Raw genomic sequence first — 19,147 nt, 5'->3', positions numbered from 1 at the left:
CTTATAACCACTGACAAAATGAATATTATTACACTTTGCACAAAGAGGAAAAACACACACTGTACACTGGCACAGTCCTACTGAGGATTATATACATACATACATACATACATACATGTACTCTCACACACTCATACATGTTGTGAAGATGCACTAATTTACAGCTGCTCCATGACAAACTTAAACACGACTTCACTTATTTTAACACTTCCCACGGAGCCGTACGTGAATGTACAAACTCTTGTAAACATACAGTTTTTTTTTTTAAAACCTAACTGCTGTGACTCTGCATCGTGTTTGATGAATCGTGACTCGTTTTGAAGACAACAGGCCTCCTGCAAGAACCACATGTAGGAATGGTTTCTCTCTCTTCACCAATTTTCTCGTAACTAAAATTTTCTCTTACATAATAACTAAATTCAGGAGAAAACACTTGTTTGAAGAATTTTAAATGTTTCTGTAAAAAAACTAAAATGAAAAATAAAAATAAATAAAAAATATTCTGTTACAATATCAATGTGCAACAAGGTCCGCCAGTTTGCCAGTGTAAGACTGGCATATTTTGGCAATAAGAGGAAAATTAGAAAAATTTGAGGGAAAAAAATATATTATAGTAATATTTTTAGAATTACAGAAAAAAAAAATTACAGGAAAATAGTCGTAGTAATTTGAAAAAAAATTTGTAATATCTGAATTCCTCCAGAATAATGTTGTAAGATAAATATTATAACAACATTTGACTTTAATAAAGTCAAACGTGTTGGAGAAAAAGAGAAAAATGTTGTATCATTCGAAAAAAAGAAAAAGAATCTAATCTCTTGACAAAGTCATAGTATTTCTTGAGTATTTCAAGAAAGAAGTCCAAATATTTAGAGAGAAAAGTTGAGATTTTATAACTAATACGTAAATAGGTCAAAGCGTATGTGTCAAGCAAGTGATGGGCAAACCGAAATCATACGTTTCACTAATAAGCTCCTTATTATGAGTGGCCCTGACGCTCCATCATCTGTAAAATGTAATATAATCTGTCATCCATCTCCATGACTGACACATCTCTTCACTTCCCATCTAAGACTGTTTTACTGTAGCAAGACGTCCTTTTGATTCCGTCATTAATCATGTTATAGTAATTCCACAGGTTTTAATTTATCAAATCTAACAAATGCACCCCTGTACGTGGATGGCGGCGTACATCAGATTTAAAACGAGGAATTTCCAATCAGTTTGTGCAGTTAAAATAGTTTGGCGAATCTGACTGGGAACATGAGAAACCTCATGTGTTCATGTTTATGAGAAGAGGAAAATGTGTTCTTGCATGAGGCCCGATGTTCTGTGTTCTGGTTTCCATTGCTGATCACCTCAAACTACACGATCACCTTCACATTCTCCAGATTCCAGCTGTAAAAAAAACAAACATTTTTCATGTGATCCTGACAGTTCTGAGTGTTGTGAGGCTCACTGCAGTATAATGTGTGCTGGCTGTCCATGGTGCCTGAACCGTTTTGTGCAGAACTGTGCAGACTGTCCTGGATCCTGAGAATCAATCATCGTGGTGAAATCCAGGACATAAATCAGGCTGTTGACTGTGTGGTGTGTTTCCAGCTTCCTGGACACAGACTAGTCCTGGACTGAAGTGACTTCTGTGTTTAGCTTGTAGAACCTGGACTCACCGGTGTTAACCCTTTAGTAAACACTGTGGACAGTGCCACACCTCAGCCTCAGGTCACAGATTACCTCCTGTGTGTGTCTATTGTGCCCAAAGCAGCACCTGCTGCCGCTGTGAAGTACAAAATGATGCCACAAAACCAATGAGACACATAAACTATCACTGTACAAATACATTTCATATTTTACAGTTTTGTTTTCCTTCTGCTTGTGCCTTTTAAACGGCTGATGATGATGGCGATAGTGGTGCACGTGGCCGTTACTGGATACCTCTGAATAAACACATGGCAAACACCATGGCGAACAGCTGGAGAGAGAAGGAGACACACAGGGATCAGAAAGGGTTAAAGCTTCCTGTTGTAGAGCTGAGAGGAGGACAAACTTTTAACCAGGTACGATAACTCTGACGTGATGAAAAGACCAAAACCAAAAGAAATGTTCAGTATTTTCCTAAAACAGCTGCTCACTGTAGTTTCTTTCAAACAGGAGGAAATAGGGCATTTGTTGGGAACTATTTTCAGCTGCGGATTGATCCACATTTGATGCTCTGCTGTGGCAGAAAACAACCTTTTCTAATTTTAGGATAAATTTGATGTTCTTTTGTTTGGTGAATTCACCTTCCTTAAACCTGCTTCATTTACTTGTGTTTCTGTTAGTTTCCTTCAGTATCTGATGCCTGGTAACAACTTTTTCCTGTTTAAAGAAAAGGCCCTTTACTCAAAACTCAACCTGTCAAGTTGCTGAATTTTTATTTTCATCTGTTTTCTTTGTTTTTTTTTTTGTTGCAGAAATTGGTTTCTTTGCCTCCTCTGATGATTTCTTCATCTGATGTCAGACAACGGCTTCAGACCTGAGCCTTTTGCTTAAATGTGACATTTGATGTTTCAGACTGAAGATTATATAGAATAAAAAAGAGAACAAGCAATGAAGCATTTAAATACAAAGGAATCTGAAAACACTGCACATACTTCAATTGTCAGCACCACGATGGCCAGAGCTCCTGCTGTGTAGATGTACGTCTCAAAGTAGTCGACCATTGCTGAGTAACAGCCCTGCAGGAAAAAAAAACAGCAGGTTTTAACTCACAGCCTGGTCATAAAACCATAACTAAAAATCGTTTTATCCTGAATAAAAGAGAGCTACCCTGGGGTGTGTCCACTTTTTTAGCATTTCTGTAACAATGCGCTACAGCATCTGCCTATAATTAAATGTGCATGTCACAACTTGAAGTCGGCTTTGTAGCAGCAGCTCAACAGTTTTTGTTGTTATCATGATTTCAGGTATCAAAGAAAAAACTTAAATTAACTTTTAGTGTTTTTATTCTGTCTTTTGTCAGTTTTATGGATAAAAAGTTGCTTGTTTTATAAGAAGATTATAGTTTGTTTTGTTTCATTTGAACGAATCTGTAAAATAAAAACAAAATAAAACTAGAACTGCACAGTATATGAAGAAGTTAAAATGCTGCTTACACATTAATGCATCAGTAATAATAGTCTAGACTTCGGTCTGTACTAATAGTATCAAATAATAATAGTATTTATATACGATTACATTGCTGATGCATTTGATGTTGCGTTTGTGAGAAAAATTGTGCTTCCTCTAATGACCTTGTTGTGCCTGAAGGCCACGGTGCCGCTCACACACTGCTCCACACTGGCATCTCCAGGGTAACTGTTCCTCTGGCAACAGGCCTCAGGGACCATCTTGCTGGGGTTCAGGAGCCTGAAGAGGCTCTCTTCGAAGTCCTCGGGACCACTTACGCCACAGCAGTTGAACTATGCAGAGAGGCATGATGGGAGAAGACAGCAGATTGTAGGTGTGGGCATTGATGGATGTTGTTGTTATATACTGAGTGGAATAAAAAGAAGGAGAAAGTAAAACAAAGAGCGGTAATTGGAAAATTGATGTTTCACCGTGGTCATGATGGCGTTCCACGTGGAGGTGAAGACGTCAGTGTTGTTGTGACCCTGATAGTGACGTTTCAGCTCCCTGGTGAAATACTCCCTGGTTAACTGAGCACAGACACAAACACAGTTCAGGTCAGGAACCAGGTTTCCGTGAGATACCAGCTCTGAAGATGACGGGTCTGCTACACACACATATACACGTGATAACATAAACATACACACACATAGTATACAAAAATAAAATAAGTGTTCTTTTGACATAATTAATCGTATCATGTGATTTAAAGTTGAACTGCTTCAACGATAATCATCAGCTACTGAAACGGCCTCCTGCTGTTACCAGCTTCCTGTTGCTTCTGATCCTTTATGTCACTCGTCCAGAGCAGGACAGGTGTTCCAATTATTTTGTCCACCTTACACTGTTATTGTAAAATTATTGATTACAGCTGCTTGTAAACAATTAATTGTTCAGTCCTGCTGCATGAGTGAACACGTCCCTGTACACTGGAGTCAGTCAGAAACACAAAGGCCGAGCCTGGACTGATTCAGCAGGTTTAGTCCCACTGAGGAGGTGAACCGGTCCAGACTGAGGCCGCACTCACATGCTCCCTGAAGAGGAAGGCCAGGATGGCGGCTGCCAGCTCAGCGAGGAAGATGAAGAGGATGAGCATGAAAAACTGAGAAGAGATAAAACAAACGGAGCGGTGTTACCAAATGAACTTATACTCTACATTGACTGTCTACACAAAGGCTTCATTATGACTCCAGATATATAGTCAGGACTAGATTTTCAAATTAAAAGCATGGATAGAAACGGTAAAAATACGATGAACATTAAACTGATAGAAATAATCTTCTTCTAGTGCTGCACCATTACAGTCGACTCCTCTAGATGGCACACTTGTACTGTCTCACTCTGGTCTTACATGACACGCGAGCAGAGCCGCAGCTGGAGGAGAGAGTGACTGTAACTCAAGTTTCCTTTCCCTCATGTCTGTACTTCAACCTCCTTAGTGGGCTGATATTAATTTTTGCCACATAAATGTAAAGGATGATTAATAAACTATTGAACTTAATACAATAATGTCTTTACAACATGAACAATATAAGAGATGGTGTATGGGAGTGTGTTGGCAAGTGTATGCCTGCGAGTATCTGTGCTATATTGGATTTTTTGGATGTTTTTATTGTGATTTTAACATACAGCTACATATGTTTTGCTCCATGGGTGGAGTTAATGAGCTAATGAGTTAATCAATGCTAAAATAAAACATTATAAAGCATCCTCAACACTTCTTTTTTTAACAAGTTGTGACGTTTTAATTAATTTTACCCACAACAACACCACAGTGACAGTTTCCTTACATTACTTCACACAGCAGAGCAGGCAAAAACATGAGAAACATCTCACTGCACAATGTGGCAGTGAATATGTTGAAAAGACGCTTTTACTCTTGACTTCTGGAGCGTCCACTAACCGTGACTGTAGATAAGAGCTGCAGCCTCATAAATAAAGCAGATGCAACTCTGTGGCGAAGCAGCAGAGATTTTAGACTCAATCAATATGAGAGAAAAAGGCTGAAAATGGCTGAATTCACCTCCTTCAATGTCAAAATCTCTGCTTTGACAAAACATTTGCAACTCCAGCTGAACCCATAACTGCCCAATATATCTGCTGATATTAGCTGTATATTGATAGCTGTGTCGGTATTGGCTAATATAAATAGAGCAATATATGTCTTATTGAAATGACACACTTTCAAATCTAAGAGATGTGTATATACAAAAAAAAACAACTATTTTATATATTGTTACCAGATTTTTTAAACTCTCAAATAATGATTTCAATATCAGCCTCAAAAATCCAGTATTCCTTAGAATATATATTTGCCACTGTGCAGCAAAGTTTTTAAGTTTTGCTCAATGTAAGATGATCACACTGGTAACACAAACACATCAACTGTCGACTCCGACTCACAAAGAGCAGGAGACATTTGTTCTCCCTGATGGCTCCACAGCAGCCCAGGAAGCCCAGCAGGAACAGCATGCTGCCCATGGCCAGGATGACGTAGACCCCCGTGAACAGCAGGGGGTTGGCCGCCACAATCTCCCTGAAGCCCATCGGGTCCACTAGCACCCAAACACCAACACCCAGCAGAAAGGAACCACCCAGCTGGGAGAGAGAGGGAGTTGATTAATCAGTCAGAACAATCTCAACCACAGCTCAGATATTTTTTATATATATTATATTATATTTTGTTCTGCAACAGCACTTTTATAATATAACTAAAAAAAACATGTAAAAAGGCAACAACTGGAAACAGATGTTGACAGATGTTGCATCTTGTGGTCACTATGGTTTTTAATGACACACTTGATGGATTTTCATCTTCTAAAACAATCTCAAATCAAAGTCGAACCAAAACTCCTAACAGGAGTGTTTTCTGCTCTCCTTTGACTTTCCGTCTGAGTTTGAACAACAGAAGAAGAGAGCGGAGGAAATGATGAACTCACAAAGATGAAGAAGTTGAAGATGAACATCAGGTACTTCATACAGCTGAGGCAGTCTCCCTCCATGGCTGAGCCTCTGGCTGAAACCTCCCCCTGCCCCTGTGAAGAGAGACACACACACACACACACACACACACACACACACACACAGTGCAAATGTACTTCAAGAGCTGCTTTTACTGTGAAAACCTCTTCAAACTCCATCAGCAAAGATTTTTTTTCCACAAACACAAATTTTACCAAACCCTGAAACCACCAGTGCGACAATCAGGTGTTGTGCTACAGTAGGTGATACAATGTGTTTTTCATTTTTGATAACATACACAGTAAATGTTACATCATACGACAAGATAAGATACAAATTTATTAACTAATTATTATCTTTATTTATTCTCTTAGTTGTGATGATTTGAGCTTTTTTTTCTGTTTTGTGAGAGTGAATTGAAGATCTCTGGTGTTTGTACTGTTGGTCCGTCAACACAAAACCAGCACATCACCTTTTATAAATATTGATGTGCATTTTTATAATAATATAAATAATTTTAATATTTCATAATAATTAAGTTTTTTTACAGAACATTATCATGTCACAGTGAAGTTGACCTTTGACCTTTTGGATATAAAATGTAATAACGTCATCATTTTATCCTTATAGACATCCGAGTTAAATTTGTGTCTTAATTAGTGTATGAATTTGTGAGTTAATTTGTGAGCATAAAACATGTTGTTAGGTAACAGTGACCTTGACCTCTGACCTCTGACCACCAAATTGTAATCAGCTCATCCTTGAGTCCAAGTGAATTTTTGTGCCAAGTTTGAAGAAATTCGCTCAAGGCCTTACTGAGATATCACGTTCACAAGAATGAGACACACGGATGTACAGATGGACGGACAACCCAAAATCAGAGGTGGTCAGAGGCAGCGTCATCTTAAACTGCAGCATTACTCGTTTCCAGTTCCAAATCCAAAATGTGAAACGTTCAGGAAACAGGATTAACAGTCCTGTTCTCATGCTTTTTGAGTCGATTCAGAAGGATTCAATGGCTTTTTTGTTGCCAGAAATCATAATGTAATCCTTTAGCTGGAACAAAAACAACATGACAATAAATTGCCCTTTAACACGCATAGATTTAAAAATCACACAATGTACTGTCGCCTCATGCAGCTTGTTGCAGTGCGACGCTGAAGACTCGATTCATTGGCAGTAACAGTTTTTGTCAGTTCTGGGGACGTGACACTAACAGCCTGTCCCTGCGGGATCGTATGACACATGGAGGGACGCTGGCTGGTGCTGAGGAGGACATGTTGGTGTAAGTGGGGCCATCAGTGGGGGTGTGAAGAGGACCAACTGTGCACTTATAGCCCTGATGGTGTTTACCAGTTAAAACTAACATACAGCCACCTGTCACATCTGAGGGGACGAACAGTGTAGTTTAATATCTGCACATTTAATCAGGAGCATCGCTACTGTGAGGGACTTACTCTGTGTCATATAGACCTTTTAAATGATCAGGTTAAATGGTTGCTATTTGGTTTGGAGGTGGTGACTGTTTCTCTGTTTATTCAAGGAACAAACCATCATTTTCTGTGTCACTGTCTCGCTGTCTGTGATTTTGCTCTCAGATAAAGCCTGTCTATTTCTCTGCCTTCCCCCTGTGTCTCTGAGCTCCAGGGTCATTGGTCCCCACTGAAAATGTACATCCAACTCAACTCTCAAATATAAAGTTTCACTTAAAAATAAAAAAGGCTCAGTTTCCTTAAACAGCTGGACACTGAAGTTTATATCAAACAAACATGAGGAACAGCGCATTTACTGGGGACTATTTTCAGCGGCGGATTAATCCACATTTGGTGCTGCAGTGAGTATTTGGGGCAGCAGGAAGTCGTGTGTGAGGCTGAGTCAAAATGTTTGTGTTCAACAGTCTGCCTCACTGATGAGTCCATCAGATGGACAGACAGACATTCATGGTGCCCAGAGGATGAATCCTAATGACAATGATGACGAGCCTTCACTCTTCCTCCAGCGCCACCAGGAGGCTGTTGTTTTTAGTAAAATATCTCAACAACTATTGGACGGATTTCCTTGTGAAATGTGGTCCAGACGTTCATGGTCCCCTCAGGATGAACTGTAGGAACTTTGGTGAGTCTCTGATTTTTCCTCTAGCACCATCATCAGGTCAAAATTTCTGCTTGTCTAATATTTTGTTTCAATGTTAACATGCGAAAGTACATTGTTGGTTTTAGTCTTTTCATTGGGTTTGTGGACAGTGGACGCAGAAAATATAGAACAGCACCAGATACACACCTGAACAGAAACTCTGGATCCCATTCACCAGTGAAATGACCTCATGCTTTAGAAAGGACACACAGTGTTGAGACCAAGCTCTTTCCCAAAAACTAGTCAATTTTGTGCCTAAACCAAACCAAACCTTAACCATGGTGTTGTCACATCATAAAATGGTTTTAGAAAACACAGACAACTGATGTTGTCGTGGTAACAGAGGCATCAGATCAGAAAATACTCGTGCCGTTTTATAGGGCACGGACAAAGTATTTTGTCCTTTGATTTGAAAGGGTGTTGGATAACACACTTACGCTTTAAATGAGAATCATTTCCTTGCATTTATTCTTACTGCCCCTTTACAACTGTCTGTATTTCCCCAATATTTATGCTATGTGAAATCAAAACTGTAACTTGCACTTTTTATGACATTTAAACACACACATCTAAACTGGCGTCAGTGTCGACAAAAATGTCAAAAAGGAGAAGTTTGGAATGTGACATTTGTCGGATGGAGATATTTTCTGGTCTTGGTGTGGAGTGAAGACTAACAGCTGTCCTCTGATTACGCCTTTAACACAATCCACACGGCGGTTAACACCAGTGATTCCTGCTTATTTACAATCTTGCTCTTTGTCTGACTTTGCTGCAGCTTTCTGCCGTGTTAATGTGTATTTGCTGCTAATTTGACTGCTCTGAGTGGGGCTTTTACTTTAATGAACTAAAATTCTGGTGCGCTGCTCTCGCTGAAATTAAACACAGGTTTTGTGACCATCAGTGCACTCTGGGTAATTGCAGAAAGTCTTTGGGGCGAGGTCAGGGTTAATAGGATAAGGGCATGTATGGTGTCGGGAATTTGTCCACACATGCACTCAACATTAGCACATGTTTTTCAATCACTCAGGTCAGCACAATTACACAAGAATTACAATTACACAGAGGTGAACAAAGAAAAAAACACAATTACAGTGGCTGGAAGAAAAAAAACAAACAAGAAAACAAAGAGCTGTCAAAGACACAAAACATTAAAACACAAGCATTGTAGTGATGTCAGAGAAAACATGATTACACACTCACATTTATTGCAATCACAAAAGTGTTGCCATAATTACAGAGCGGCAGAGGAATAAACAGGCGTCTTGATTAAAAACCAACGGGGGTCATAAATGCAAAAACAGCTGTCACTATTACAAGTAATCACGACTTAATCAATCAGAATTAAATTACTACAACTGTAATTACATGATGACAATTACATCTGAAATCCAAAAGCAGCTGTGAGACCTGTAAATTCACACCAGCTGCTGTTTTAAATCACAGAAACTTCTGGATGATCACTGAGCTTTCCTGCACTTCAAACACTAACCTTTCCCCGAGACTGACAGGCTTTGTAAAGGAAAACATGGAGGACGTGCCAGGGTGTAATTTTCTTCTGAGTCTGGCAGGAGACAACTGCTTAAACCACTGTTATCCAAGTTTTCACCAATGAGAGCGTTGAGCTCTTAAAAGAGTTTATAAAAAAAAAAAAAACCCACTGATGACTGAGTGATGGATGCTAATGCTTTGCATGGATGAATTATGATATTGTGGATTTAAATTGAAGAAATAATTATAATTGTACATTTGAATTTATGGCATTTCAAGAGGGTATGAGTATTTCATATATGTTAGAAACTTATATCTTCATATATCCAGATGGATGTATATATGTGATAGGGGTTGATATTTATGGCCCCCTTTCTGCGCCAATGGACTGGCTCCATTCAAATGAAGGAGAGTGTTTGTTCACACAGAGCTAATGTTGGTCTGAATGTGGCCTAAGAAATTATTCACAGCGATATATTTCTCATGAAATGATGCCAATGATTAAGTGTCACATATACATATAGTAGATACTGTGAACTGGGAGTTGGTTTAAAGGAAGGAGTTGTAAAAAGACATTGACTTTGAAGAAGTTTAACTGATGATTGATGAACTGAATGCCATCTGACAGGAGTTAAAACTTTTTTGGCTTCTTATCTGCCTTTTTCTTTGTTGGAAACTGGCACTCTACATTTTTGTGTTTACACCTCTCTTATTTTTTCGGTTTACTTCTTCATAATCTTAACAATTTCCTCGTCTGAAGAAAGCAGCTCCCTCTGTAAGCACAGCAGCTCTTTCAGTATTATCTCAAATTGCTCAAGTGTATTGTGCATGCAAGTGTATTTCTTTCTTTGAAATCATAAGTCACCAAAATGCATCTTTAAATAAAGCATGTCGTACTTCAGAAAATCTCTTTGCTTCTTGGCTCCTTCTTCTTTCTGTGCATTTATTCTTTTTTCCAGTGACCCTGGTTTTGTTTTCACTGTTGTTCCGCACTTTTAACTTCGGGCTGTGGAAGCTGTGGACACGCCAACTGAAGGGAGTCGCTAGCGCTGGGGACTGCAGCTGGGATATGTGTCCTTGTTTCTGAGGTGGTATATGAGTGTTTTTCACCCCGAGCCACCTGGTAACCTTTAGTTCAGGTTGAACTTGTACAAAACATGAACTATGAAAAATATGCTTGTACCTTATTGTCAGATCAAAAGGTTTTGTTACGGTACATCTCTTCCTGTACCTTAGATCTTGAGTGTGCACCACACACAATAAAACAGAGTGGTGCTCAGGTCCCATTTAGCAGCTGTGGCTGCTTTCAAAAATAGGTCTAGGGGCAGCTGGGTAATTTCACGCAGCCACACGGAGAATGGCCACACATAATTCCCTCTCCCCTCCGCAGTCATGGAGAATCGCTCTGCCTGGATTCAGTCCCCCCTGCAGCCTGCCTCTCCCTGCGGCTGTCTGCTGTGGGCCAACACTGGAGATGCTTCAGGTGCCGGGTTTGATCACCCCACACTGGGACAGTATGAACATCTGGTGTGTCTCGGCTTGTCTGACAGAGCACCCATGTACTGATGTGTGTCACAAACTCTGAACACAACACTTCTTACAAGAACTAAAGTGATAGTTTGGGTTATTTGACACGGGGGTTATGTGAGGTGCTGATCTATAATCAGTGTATTACGTGCAGTAGATTGAGTGTACGCTTTATTTGGAATATTTTCCATATCATTGCCATCAAACAGCCCTTTCCTTTGGAACTACATTTTTTCACCTGTTGAACTAATGTGTTCCTACGCACAGCCACACTTACACTTAGCTGACTCAAACAGCTGATCTGTGGAGCAGTGTGCACCGTAGTTGCGCTTGTGCTCCCAGCTGCTTCTCTAAACTGGCATCGTGCAGATCAGAATCCACTGCAGGTAATACACTGACTATAGACAAATAACCCGAACTATCACTTTAAGGCCTATGTGCAATACAGCATCCCTACGTACACATATGATACTGAAGTTAATGCTTGTATTTAGCAGTTCAGTAAATTTCTGTGGAGTTTCAGCTCACATGGAGACAAGTAGGAAATGATTCAGTGAACTATACCTTCGCCTATTCGTCAAATATTTCACTTCAGCTCTACTGCCACAGTGACGCTCATTGGATTCGACGCCTTTATTAGCATTTATAATACAAGCCCTAGCCCGCAGTTTCAGGGACTGCACAGTCAGCATATTGTATCCATGAAACAAGATCCCAGTGTGAATCCCCAGGCTTTCCACAGCCAGTCTGTGTAACTGTCTCTGCAGTCATTAGCCACAAGTGACAGGATGCTCCAGTCCAATAAATCACAGTGTCACAGAGGCTGCAGGGAAGTGCAGCATATACAGAAGTGTGTTCCCTGAGTGCTGGAGAACTACTGGACCTGATTGCCTTCATCCATCAGAACAGTGCTGTGCACCAATGAGCGGGGACTGGGAGTAAGCCCAGTGGATTTAATCTTTCTGCAGCCATACATTAGTAATGAGACTAATGTAAACATGGACAGTGTTGTGTGGCCTCTTTGGGAAAATATGGGTAAAACTCAAAACTATTCTGTATCTGTGCAGGTTCTGATGTTCTGAATACAGAAAAATATTTGTTTTATCCGCACGTTTAAAAGAGTTAAAGACTCAGCACCAATAAATATATACAGTATGGACTTTACGAAAAAGACAGATGCTCAGATGCTTATTAAACTATTAGTCCACAAATCATCATTGCTATTTTGTCTATTTTTTCAAACCATAAGTGGAGATTTCATATTTTTCTTATCGTCAACAAATAACATGACAAAACCAAACCCGCCCAACAATGAATGTATCCTGCTAACAAGTGCTGTGTGTGCAAATCCAAAGTTTTATTTTTATTTCCAAAGAGTAGATCTACTACTTTTACTACTACTACACAAATAATTTTTATTTTCAATTGGTTCTTTCTTCATTTTCACCCACTGTAAGGTTAAGAGCAAAAACCCCCATGAAACACTTAGCTAGCTTAAGAGTGATGTTGACCAGTCATTCATAGTGAAGGGCCGATAATTAAATCAGGCTAAATTATGTTATTTCAAAGATGGAGTGAAAATGGTAATTTACTAGTTTTTATTTTCTACCAGTAGCAAAACTGTTTGTGTAGTGCACCATGGAGGGTCTCATGTGCCTTTATTACATTTATTACATTTTACAGTGTGATTGTGGTGCACACATATTGTGATACTGACACTAGAAGCTTCTTTAAAAGGGGGACCCCGGGTATGTTCACCATATGAAACCAATTAAATACTGTGGTCGAACAGAATTCTGGGTGACAGTGGAGAAGCTCATGTATCTGTGCTTTTTTCCCCTGCTGAACATCTGTGTTAGTCAAGTCAATTTTTATTTATATTGTGCCAAATCACAACAGAAGTCATCTCAAGGCAAAAAATGTATAACATTGATTAGAGACGGAAAAATTCCCACCATGAGCAAACTCTTGGCGACGGTGGCAAGGAAAAACTTCCTTTAAAAAGGCAGAAACCTCAAGTTGACATGTGTCTGCACCAATGCACAGTCCGTCTATTAAATGTGCTGTATCTATTTGTGGGATGGTGGTGATGTGTTGCCTTTCACTTAAGACCACGGAAGAAGATATGCAACCACAGACGAGATACACACCCAGGACTCAGCTGCAAATAAACACTAATTCCTGCACTCACAGTCAGAAAGGACCATGCAACACTGTTTTGATTATGTACAAAATGAAGCTGCAGGGAGTAGGCAACTGTTTCCACCTTAACAGCCCTGATAAACCAATGGTACACTACTGACCCAGCAGCAAACAGCAGACGGACACAGTCAGAGACCAGCTGATGAACATAGTGGAGCATTTAGCAGCTAAAGAGCCAGTCAGGAGGTGGTGGAGACCAAAAACAAACAACTTATATTCATCAGGTGGAGATAAACATGACTCCAGACATGTTGCATCATGGGACAGATTTAGAAACCAGTGATCTGGTGGTACAAATGATGCAGCTTTAAAATATCACTTCATTCGTCCAGACAGCTCAGAACATGAGGTTTTATTGTCTACATCAGCAAATCAATACTCAAATGGCAGCCTAAATACCACCATCCACAAACACAAGAACCGTACGAGGTAAACACCCTCAAATGTCTGTGAATCCACTTATTTTAACTCTGAGATGCAACTGACTACACTGTCTGTTCACATGTTACTTCAGCCAGCTCTGACTTTATTTCATTTCAATTTGAAGTAAGTGAATGAAGATGGATGAGAAACACTTGTGAAACGGGGTGAGGAGAGAAATCTTGGACAAAGCAAGCCTCAGGGGAGAGTTTTCAAAGAGGTAATTATTACTACTCCCTTCTCCCTGTTTCCTTGCTGAAAGCGACCTGATATGAAAACCAGTCACATGGACAGCTTCTCCCTTTGAGGGACTGCCACCATGCTTCATAACCATAAATACAGCCGGGCAGGGGAGACATCAAATTATCTTCTTTCACACACTTTGATTTTGGAAAGGCCCTGAGATGCATACCAAATAAAAGCAGGTAGAAGAAGAATACATAAAGACGGGGGCGTCCCTGAAGGTAGCGGAGGCGTGAGCCTCTTCGGAGCGTCCATATTGACTGACTTTCCTGTTCTGAATGCTAAACAGATGTGAATGTAGTGGAGATGAGAGGAAGAAAATAAGCTCTCATGGGTTCACCCACAATTTCAGTTTAATTAGCCAAATCATCAGCCACTTCAACGCGGCACTCGAACCAGTTTGAGTCCATTTAGTCTCGCTTCTTTCCTTATTAGCTGCGGTGCAGGAGTTATCGCCATGGTAGCAATTTTAAACACTCAGGAGTTGGAAACCTGAAGAGTAAGTACCACGCAGTAATCTCACACGCTGCTTCTCCTGTAATAATTGCAAGAATGTTTTAAAAAACAAGAATAAATATTTAATAATAATAAAATAATTTAAAAATAATAATATATATACATACATATATATATTATATAGCCACAAATCTTTGTATTTTGTAATCTGAATAATTTCCCTCCCAGACAAAGGAATAGTGGCCATATTTATAGGTAGTGTGGTACCTGTCACATCAACAAACAGGGTTAGCCTCCACAGTTAGCGGTCTGATGGTTTGTGAAGGTGGCCTGGGATGGTGTTTAAGTCCCGGCCTGAATTATTGTTTCAGTCCACCCCTGCCCAAAGTTGCTTACAGACAGAAAATGGTCACAACCGCAGCAGCTTCTCAGAAAACTCAGCTGTCTTTATTTGGAATTAGCAGCAAGCCGCAACTCCACCTCTCCTTCCAGCCTGAACAACACAGGCAGCTGCTATCCACCATCCACCTGCTCTCATCTCTCAACACTGGAGATTTAGCAAACTAGTGTCATAGATGTTGTGTATTGACCAAGATAATCAGACTTTAGAGTTCATGTTGCTCCAGCACTGTTTCTCTCCATTGATCTGCAGGTAAAGAGGAGAATCATTCAGGCGACTCAGAGTCAGTGAAGTCAGCTCCTGTATCGTTTCCCTCTCTGTAGTTTCGGCGGTTGCCATGGGCACGCAGTGAGCTACAGCTGCAAGTTAAAAAAGTTCAACCATCATTAACTCAGAATGCAGCGGCACAGAGCTGAGCTGTATTCATGAGAGCAGCACCTGACAGTAAATGGAGGTGGCGGCAGCCACTCGCTGCCTGAAAGCACCTTGACAGTGTTTTATCAGTTTAACTCACAGGAGTGTCTGACGGCTGCTGTAGGAGCAGTGGTGACTGTAGACTCTGGGGGGGCCCCAAGCAAAGAAACCCATCAAATCCCCCCAACTCACATGCAGACTTAGATGTCCCCTAAATCCCTTAAACGCCTCACATGCAGACTGTTTGATGATACAATTTACCAATGTTGTCTCAACACCTCACACAGACATCCGTGGACACTAGTTACAGCACACATCATCATTTCACTCAAAATCAAAACCTCTTAAACATCTGGGGGTGCTAGAGGGAAAGTCAAGGGATCACCAAGGTCAGCAGTTCAATAGTCAATAGTTAGTGGTCTTATAATCAATATCATCTTACTCATGTTGTTAAGTTTTGACTTCGTGTTAGAACCAGTAGCTGTAATTTAAGGTCACTGTCACTGGGATTTGCATGAGCAAAGAATAATGCACCAAACAATTATCACACACAGAGGTGCAGATCCTCATGTCATTCAGATGCTTTATTGAGTTTTTTAATAATTTAATTAATTAGTGGTAGTGTGTGTAAAATAAATGTGCATCAATTTTTAATATGGCAAGACGACTCGTTTTTGGTAAAATGGCCGAACTTCAGTCACGCAAATGTTTCGTGACGTGGTGAACATGACCACTTCTTTCTCACAGTTGAGTTGAGGTGAAGATGATGTAATGATGTGTGCTGACTGTGCACACAAGGGCAAGTTGTACCCTCAAATAGAACTGAATTATTTAACACATACCTAAAATGCTACTAGACTCAGTATTGGCAGCCTTGTCATGTTTTAGTGAGTGCCGCGGGTTCTGCTTTTCCAGCCTGTTAGTTTGGAGCAGTTATAAATGTTGACACGAGGAAGATGCCGTCACCCTCTTCTCAGAGGGAGATGCTCTCTGTTGGTCAAACTGAGGGCTGCTTTAAAGGATTATGCCACTTTAATTTATTTATTTTAAAAAGTCCAAATTGTCAAGTGACGACCAAATGACTGATCTGCTGCACCTTCAAAAAGAGCTGAGCTTCCATTGTTTTGAGAAATACAGAGCTGCATCAACACAATTCATCATTTTAAAGAATATATAAAACATATATAGTGTAAAAGTAGATTTCCATGTGCTGTTTGATTATAGATCAGGTCTAGGTTCTATATTAATACTGTGAAAGTATCAAAGCGCTCAGTCCGCAGAGAAATGCACACGGCCTGTATTCAGACACTGAGCCTTACGACGAGCCGTCAGGACTTCTGGAACTTTGTGATGTCACAACAAAGCAGTCAGTGCTCTCAGCCATACACCAAGCCCCGCCCACCTGCACCCACCATCCGACCTTGCAGGATTTGGTTTCCATGAGTTTTTTTTCCTGAAATCTGCTATATTTTAATTAGATCACTCAGAAAACAGTCAGACCAACTTGTTGTCACTAGAGCTCCATGAGAGAAGCCTGAGAGAGGAGATGCAAAACTACACCGAGACGGTTTTTGGTTCTTAAAACTATAAATATATCTTCTTATGGATCAACACTTACATAACACAAATAAAACACAGGAAAAGTGTAAAATATGGGACGTTTCAACTGTTTCTCCTGAGAGATAATGATGTTGAAAATAAAAATCTTTTAAATCTAATGAGGACTGAACAGTCAGGCTCGCCATCTGCCACAGTCACGCACTGCAACACTTTCATGTGTGCACAAGTATGTGGGCATGACCACATGTGCCTGTGTGTGCTGCACATTTCACCAGGTGGTTCAGTCTGCAGCTCACACACAGGGAGAAGAAGATGATGAATCAAATGATACTTTGCAGGCTCAATCATCAATCACACTGTGTAAATAAACACTCATAATGAATAAACTAATATGTTTCTACTGTGGTTAATGGAGCTCCTGAACATCAAACACATCTGACAGTGTCAATAAATTAGTTTTAATTGGACTTAATTTCATCAGGTCTTGCAGTCTGACCTACGTGGGGGATGTACATTCATGACTGTTTCCAGTGAGACACACCAGTTTAAATCCTATTTGATCAGTCTAACAATTTAAACCAGACCAAGTTTAATATCCATATGCCACAACAAATAAAGAAGCACCGTGGCATGAGACAAAAATATATCAAAGGAAAATAACCACAGTGATAAAATCATGCTGATGGCAGCAGGGTTTTCAGAGAAAACCTAAACCCTGTCCAGAAATGCTGAAGATGTGTCTGATGATATTCTGTATTTTTCTTCTTGTCAACAAACCCACAGAAGACCAACACTGAATGTCCTCCACTAACAAGCTACTGTGTGTGCATCAAAGCCTGATATATCTTATTCCCCTGAGCCATAGAGCTGCTCTGTTGTCAAAAACTACAGTATTAAAAACACATCAATGAGGCACACTGTCGCTCTGGGTGACATGTTCCTTCATCACCATGAACACACACACCGTAGTTTATTTTGTCTCAGTGTCATACACACCGTCCTGCTGCCTGAAATACTCACTACTGCACTAAATGTGGATTCATCTGCTGCAGAAAATAGTCCCAAACAAATGCTGCTCCAGGAAATCACAGTATCAGTAGGAACCAGTGGCCTTGGAGCTGAGCCACAGACACAATAGGAAGGTGAGAGATACATCGCTGGTAAAACAGATATAGAATATCACCAGGCTTGTCCTTTAAGGCTTTGCACGAGGACGCATTATTGAATACAAACACACGGCTGAAGTTTATTTAAATTCATCATGGTGCTGTTAAGCTATAAATACCAGACCAGTGTAAATGTCACACAGTGCAGTCCAATACAACAGCCCTGCACTCACCATAAAGCTTTAATGAAACTGTTCAAGAGTTTATTCAACTTTAAGGTGATTGTGAGAAATCCCATACGTCATCTATTAATCTGGCAACTGGTTTTAATCTGCAATGAATCATTTTTGTTTTGTTTTTTTTACCAGTTAATTACAGGATAATTTCACCTCCTCGTGTCTCTAAATTATTCAAATGAATTCATATGAGAAGTGACTCTTTGGCTGACTGGCCACACACACTTGACACATGCAACCTATGACAAGAAGTGAAAGGATATTTTCATTTTCAGAAGTTGGGATGGATGCAAACATAAACTCTTGGGACGGACATTAAGACACAACCAAAGAGAACTGAAAACTGCAACTGGATGAAGTAGCAACAGAAAGCATCATACCATATGTACCTGTTTAATGACTCTTGGCTTCAGATGTGGGCAGGAGAAACGCAGTCTTTAGCCTCTGACCTTGTGCTGCTTTACATCGGCTGTAGAGAGGAGAAAGAATACTTAGGATGGTTGTTCTGTGCATAAATTTACATGTGCATGAAGAAAGAAGTAACCAGAAGGTAAAAACATTACTCACATTCAGCCCTGAATAATCACAAGGTCAGAAAGTAAACTACAACTTTCTTCTTTTACTCTTCTAAAGTTTTTACCATTTACCGTATTTTACATCTATTGCCATTTTTATTCAGACAGATAAACAGCTCCTTCTCCACTACAGTACACGGACTGTTTTTAGCAACCTCTATAGATGTAAATGTTGGTCTGTCTGTCTGTTGGTGGATCCACCACTTCCTCGACATGTCTCAGACCTTCAAGATGAATTTTAATTTAGCCAATACTTTGATTTCTGATCAAATACCTTAA

At 40.0% G+C, this 19,147-nt stretch overlaps 1 protein-coding gene across 1 annotated transcript in view; it reads right to left on the bottom strand.

The window, feature by feature from the left end:
- Window positions 1-694: 694 nt before the first annotated feature.
- Window positions 695-19,147, bottom strand: part of LOC111223985 (tetraspanin-18-like) — a 29,080-nt gene continuing 10,627 nt past the window's right edge. The window contains exons 2-9 of the mRNA XM_022748323.1: window positions 18,683-18,762; window positions 6,087-6,182; window positions 5,551-5,745; window positions 4,175-4,249; window positions 3,579-3,677; window positions 3,273-3,440; window positions 2,634-2,717; window positions 695-1,972 (exon numbers count right to left, since the gene is read on the bottom strand). Of these exons, the coding sequence (XP_022604044.1) occupies window positions 1,925-1,972; window positions 2,634-2,717; window positions 3,273-3,440; window positions 3,579-3,677; window positions 4,175-4,249; window positions 5,551-5,745; window positions 6,087-6,149 (732 nt within the window). The 5' untranslated portion in view covers window positions 6,150-6,182; window positions 18,683-18,762 and the 3' untranslated portion in view covers window positions 695-1,924. The remainder of the gene's footprint in view (window positions 1,973-2,633; window positions 2,718-3,272; window positions 3,441-3,578; window positions 3,678-4,174; window positions 4,250-5,550; window positions 5,746-6,086; window positions 6,183-18,682; window positions 18,763-19,147) is intronic.

Source organism: Seriola dumerili, unplaced genomic scaffold, assembly GCF_002260705.1.
Source record: "Seriola dumerili isolate Sdu_G_001 unplaced genomic scaffold, Sdu_1.0 BDQW01000011.1, whole genome shotgun sequence".
NCBI lineage: Eukaryota > Metazoa > Chordata > Actinopteri > Carangiformes > Carangidae > Seriola > Seriola dumerili.
Note: the sequence above shows the minus strand (reverse complement) of the source record. Positions and strands in the feature narration are given on the sequence as shown.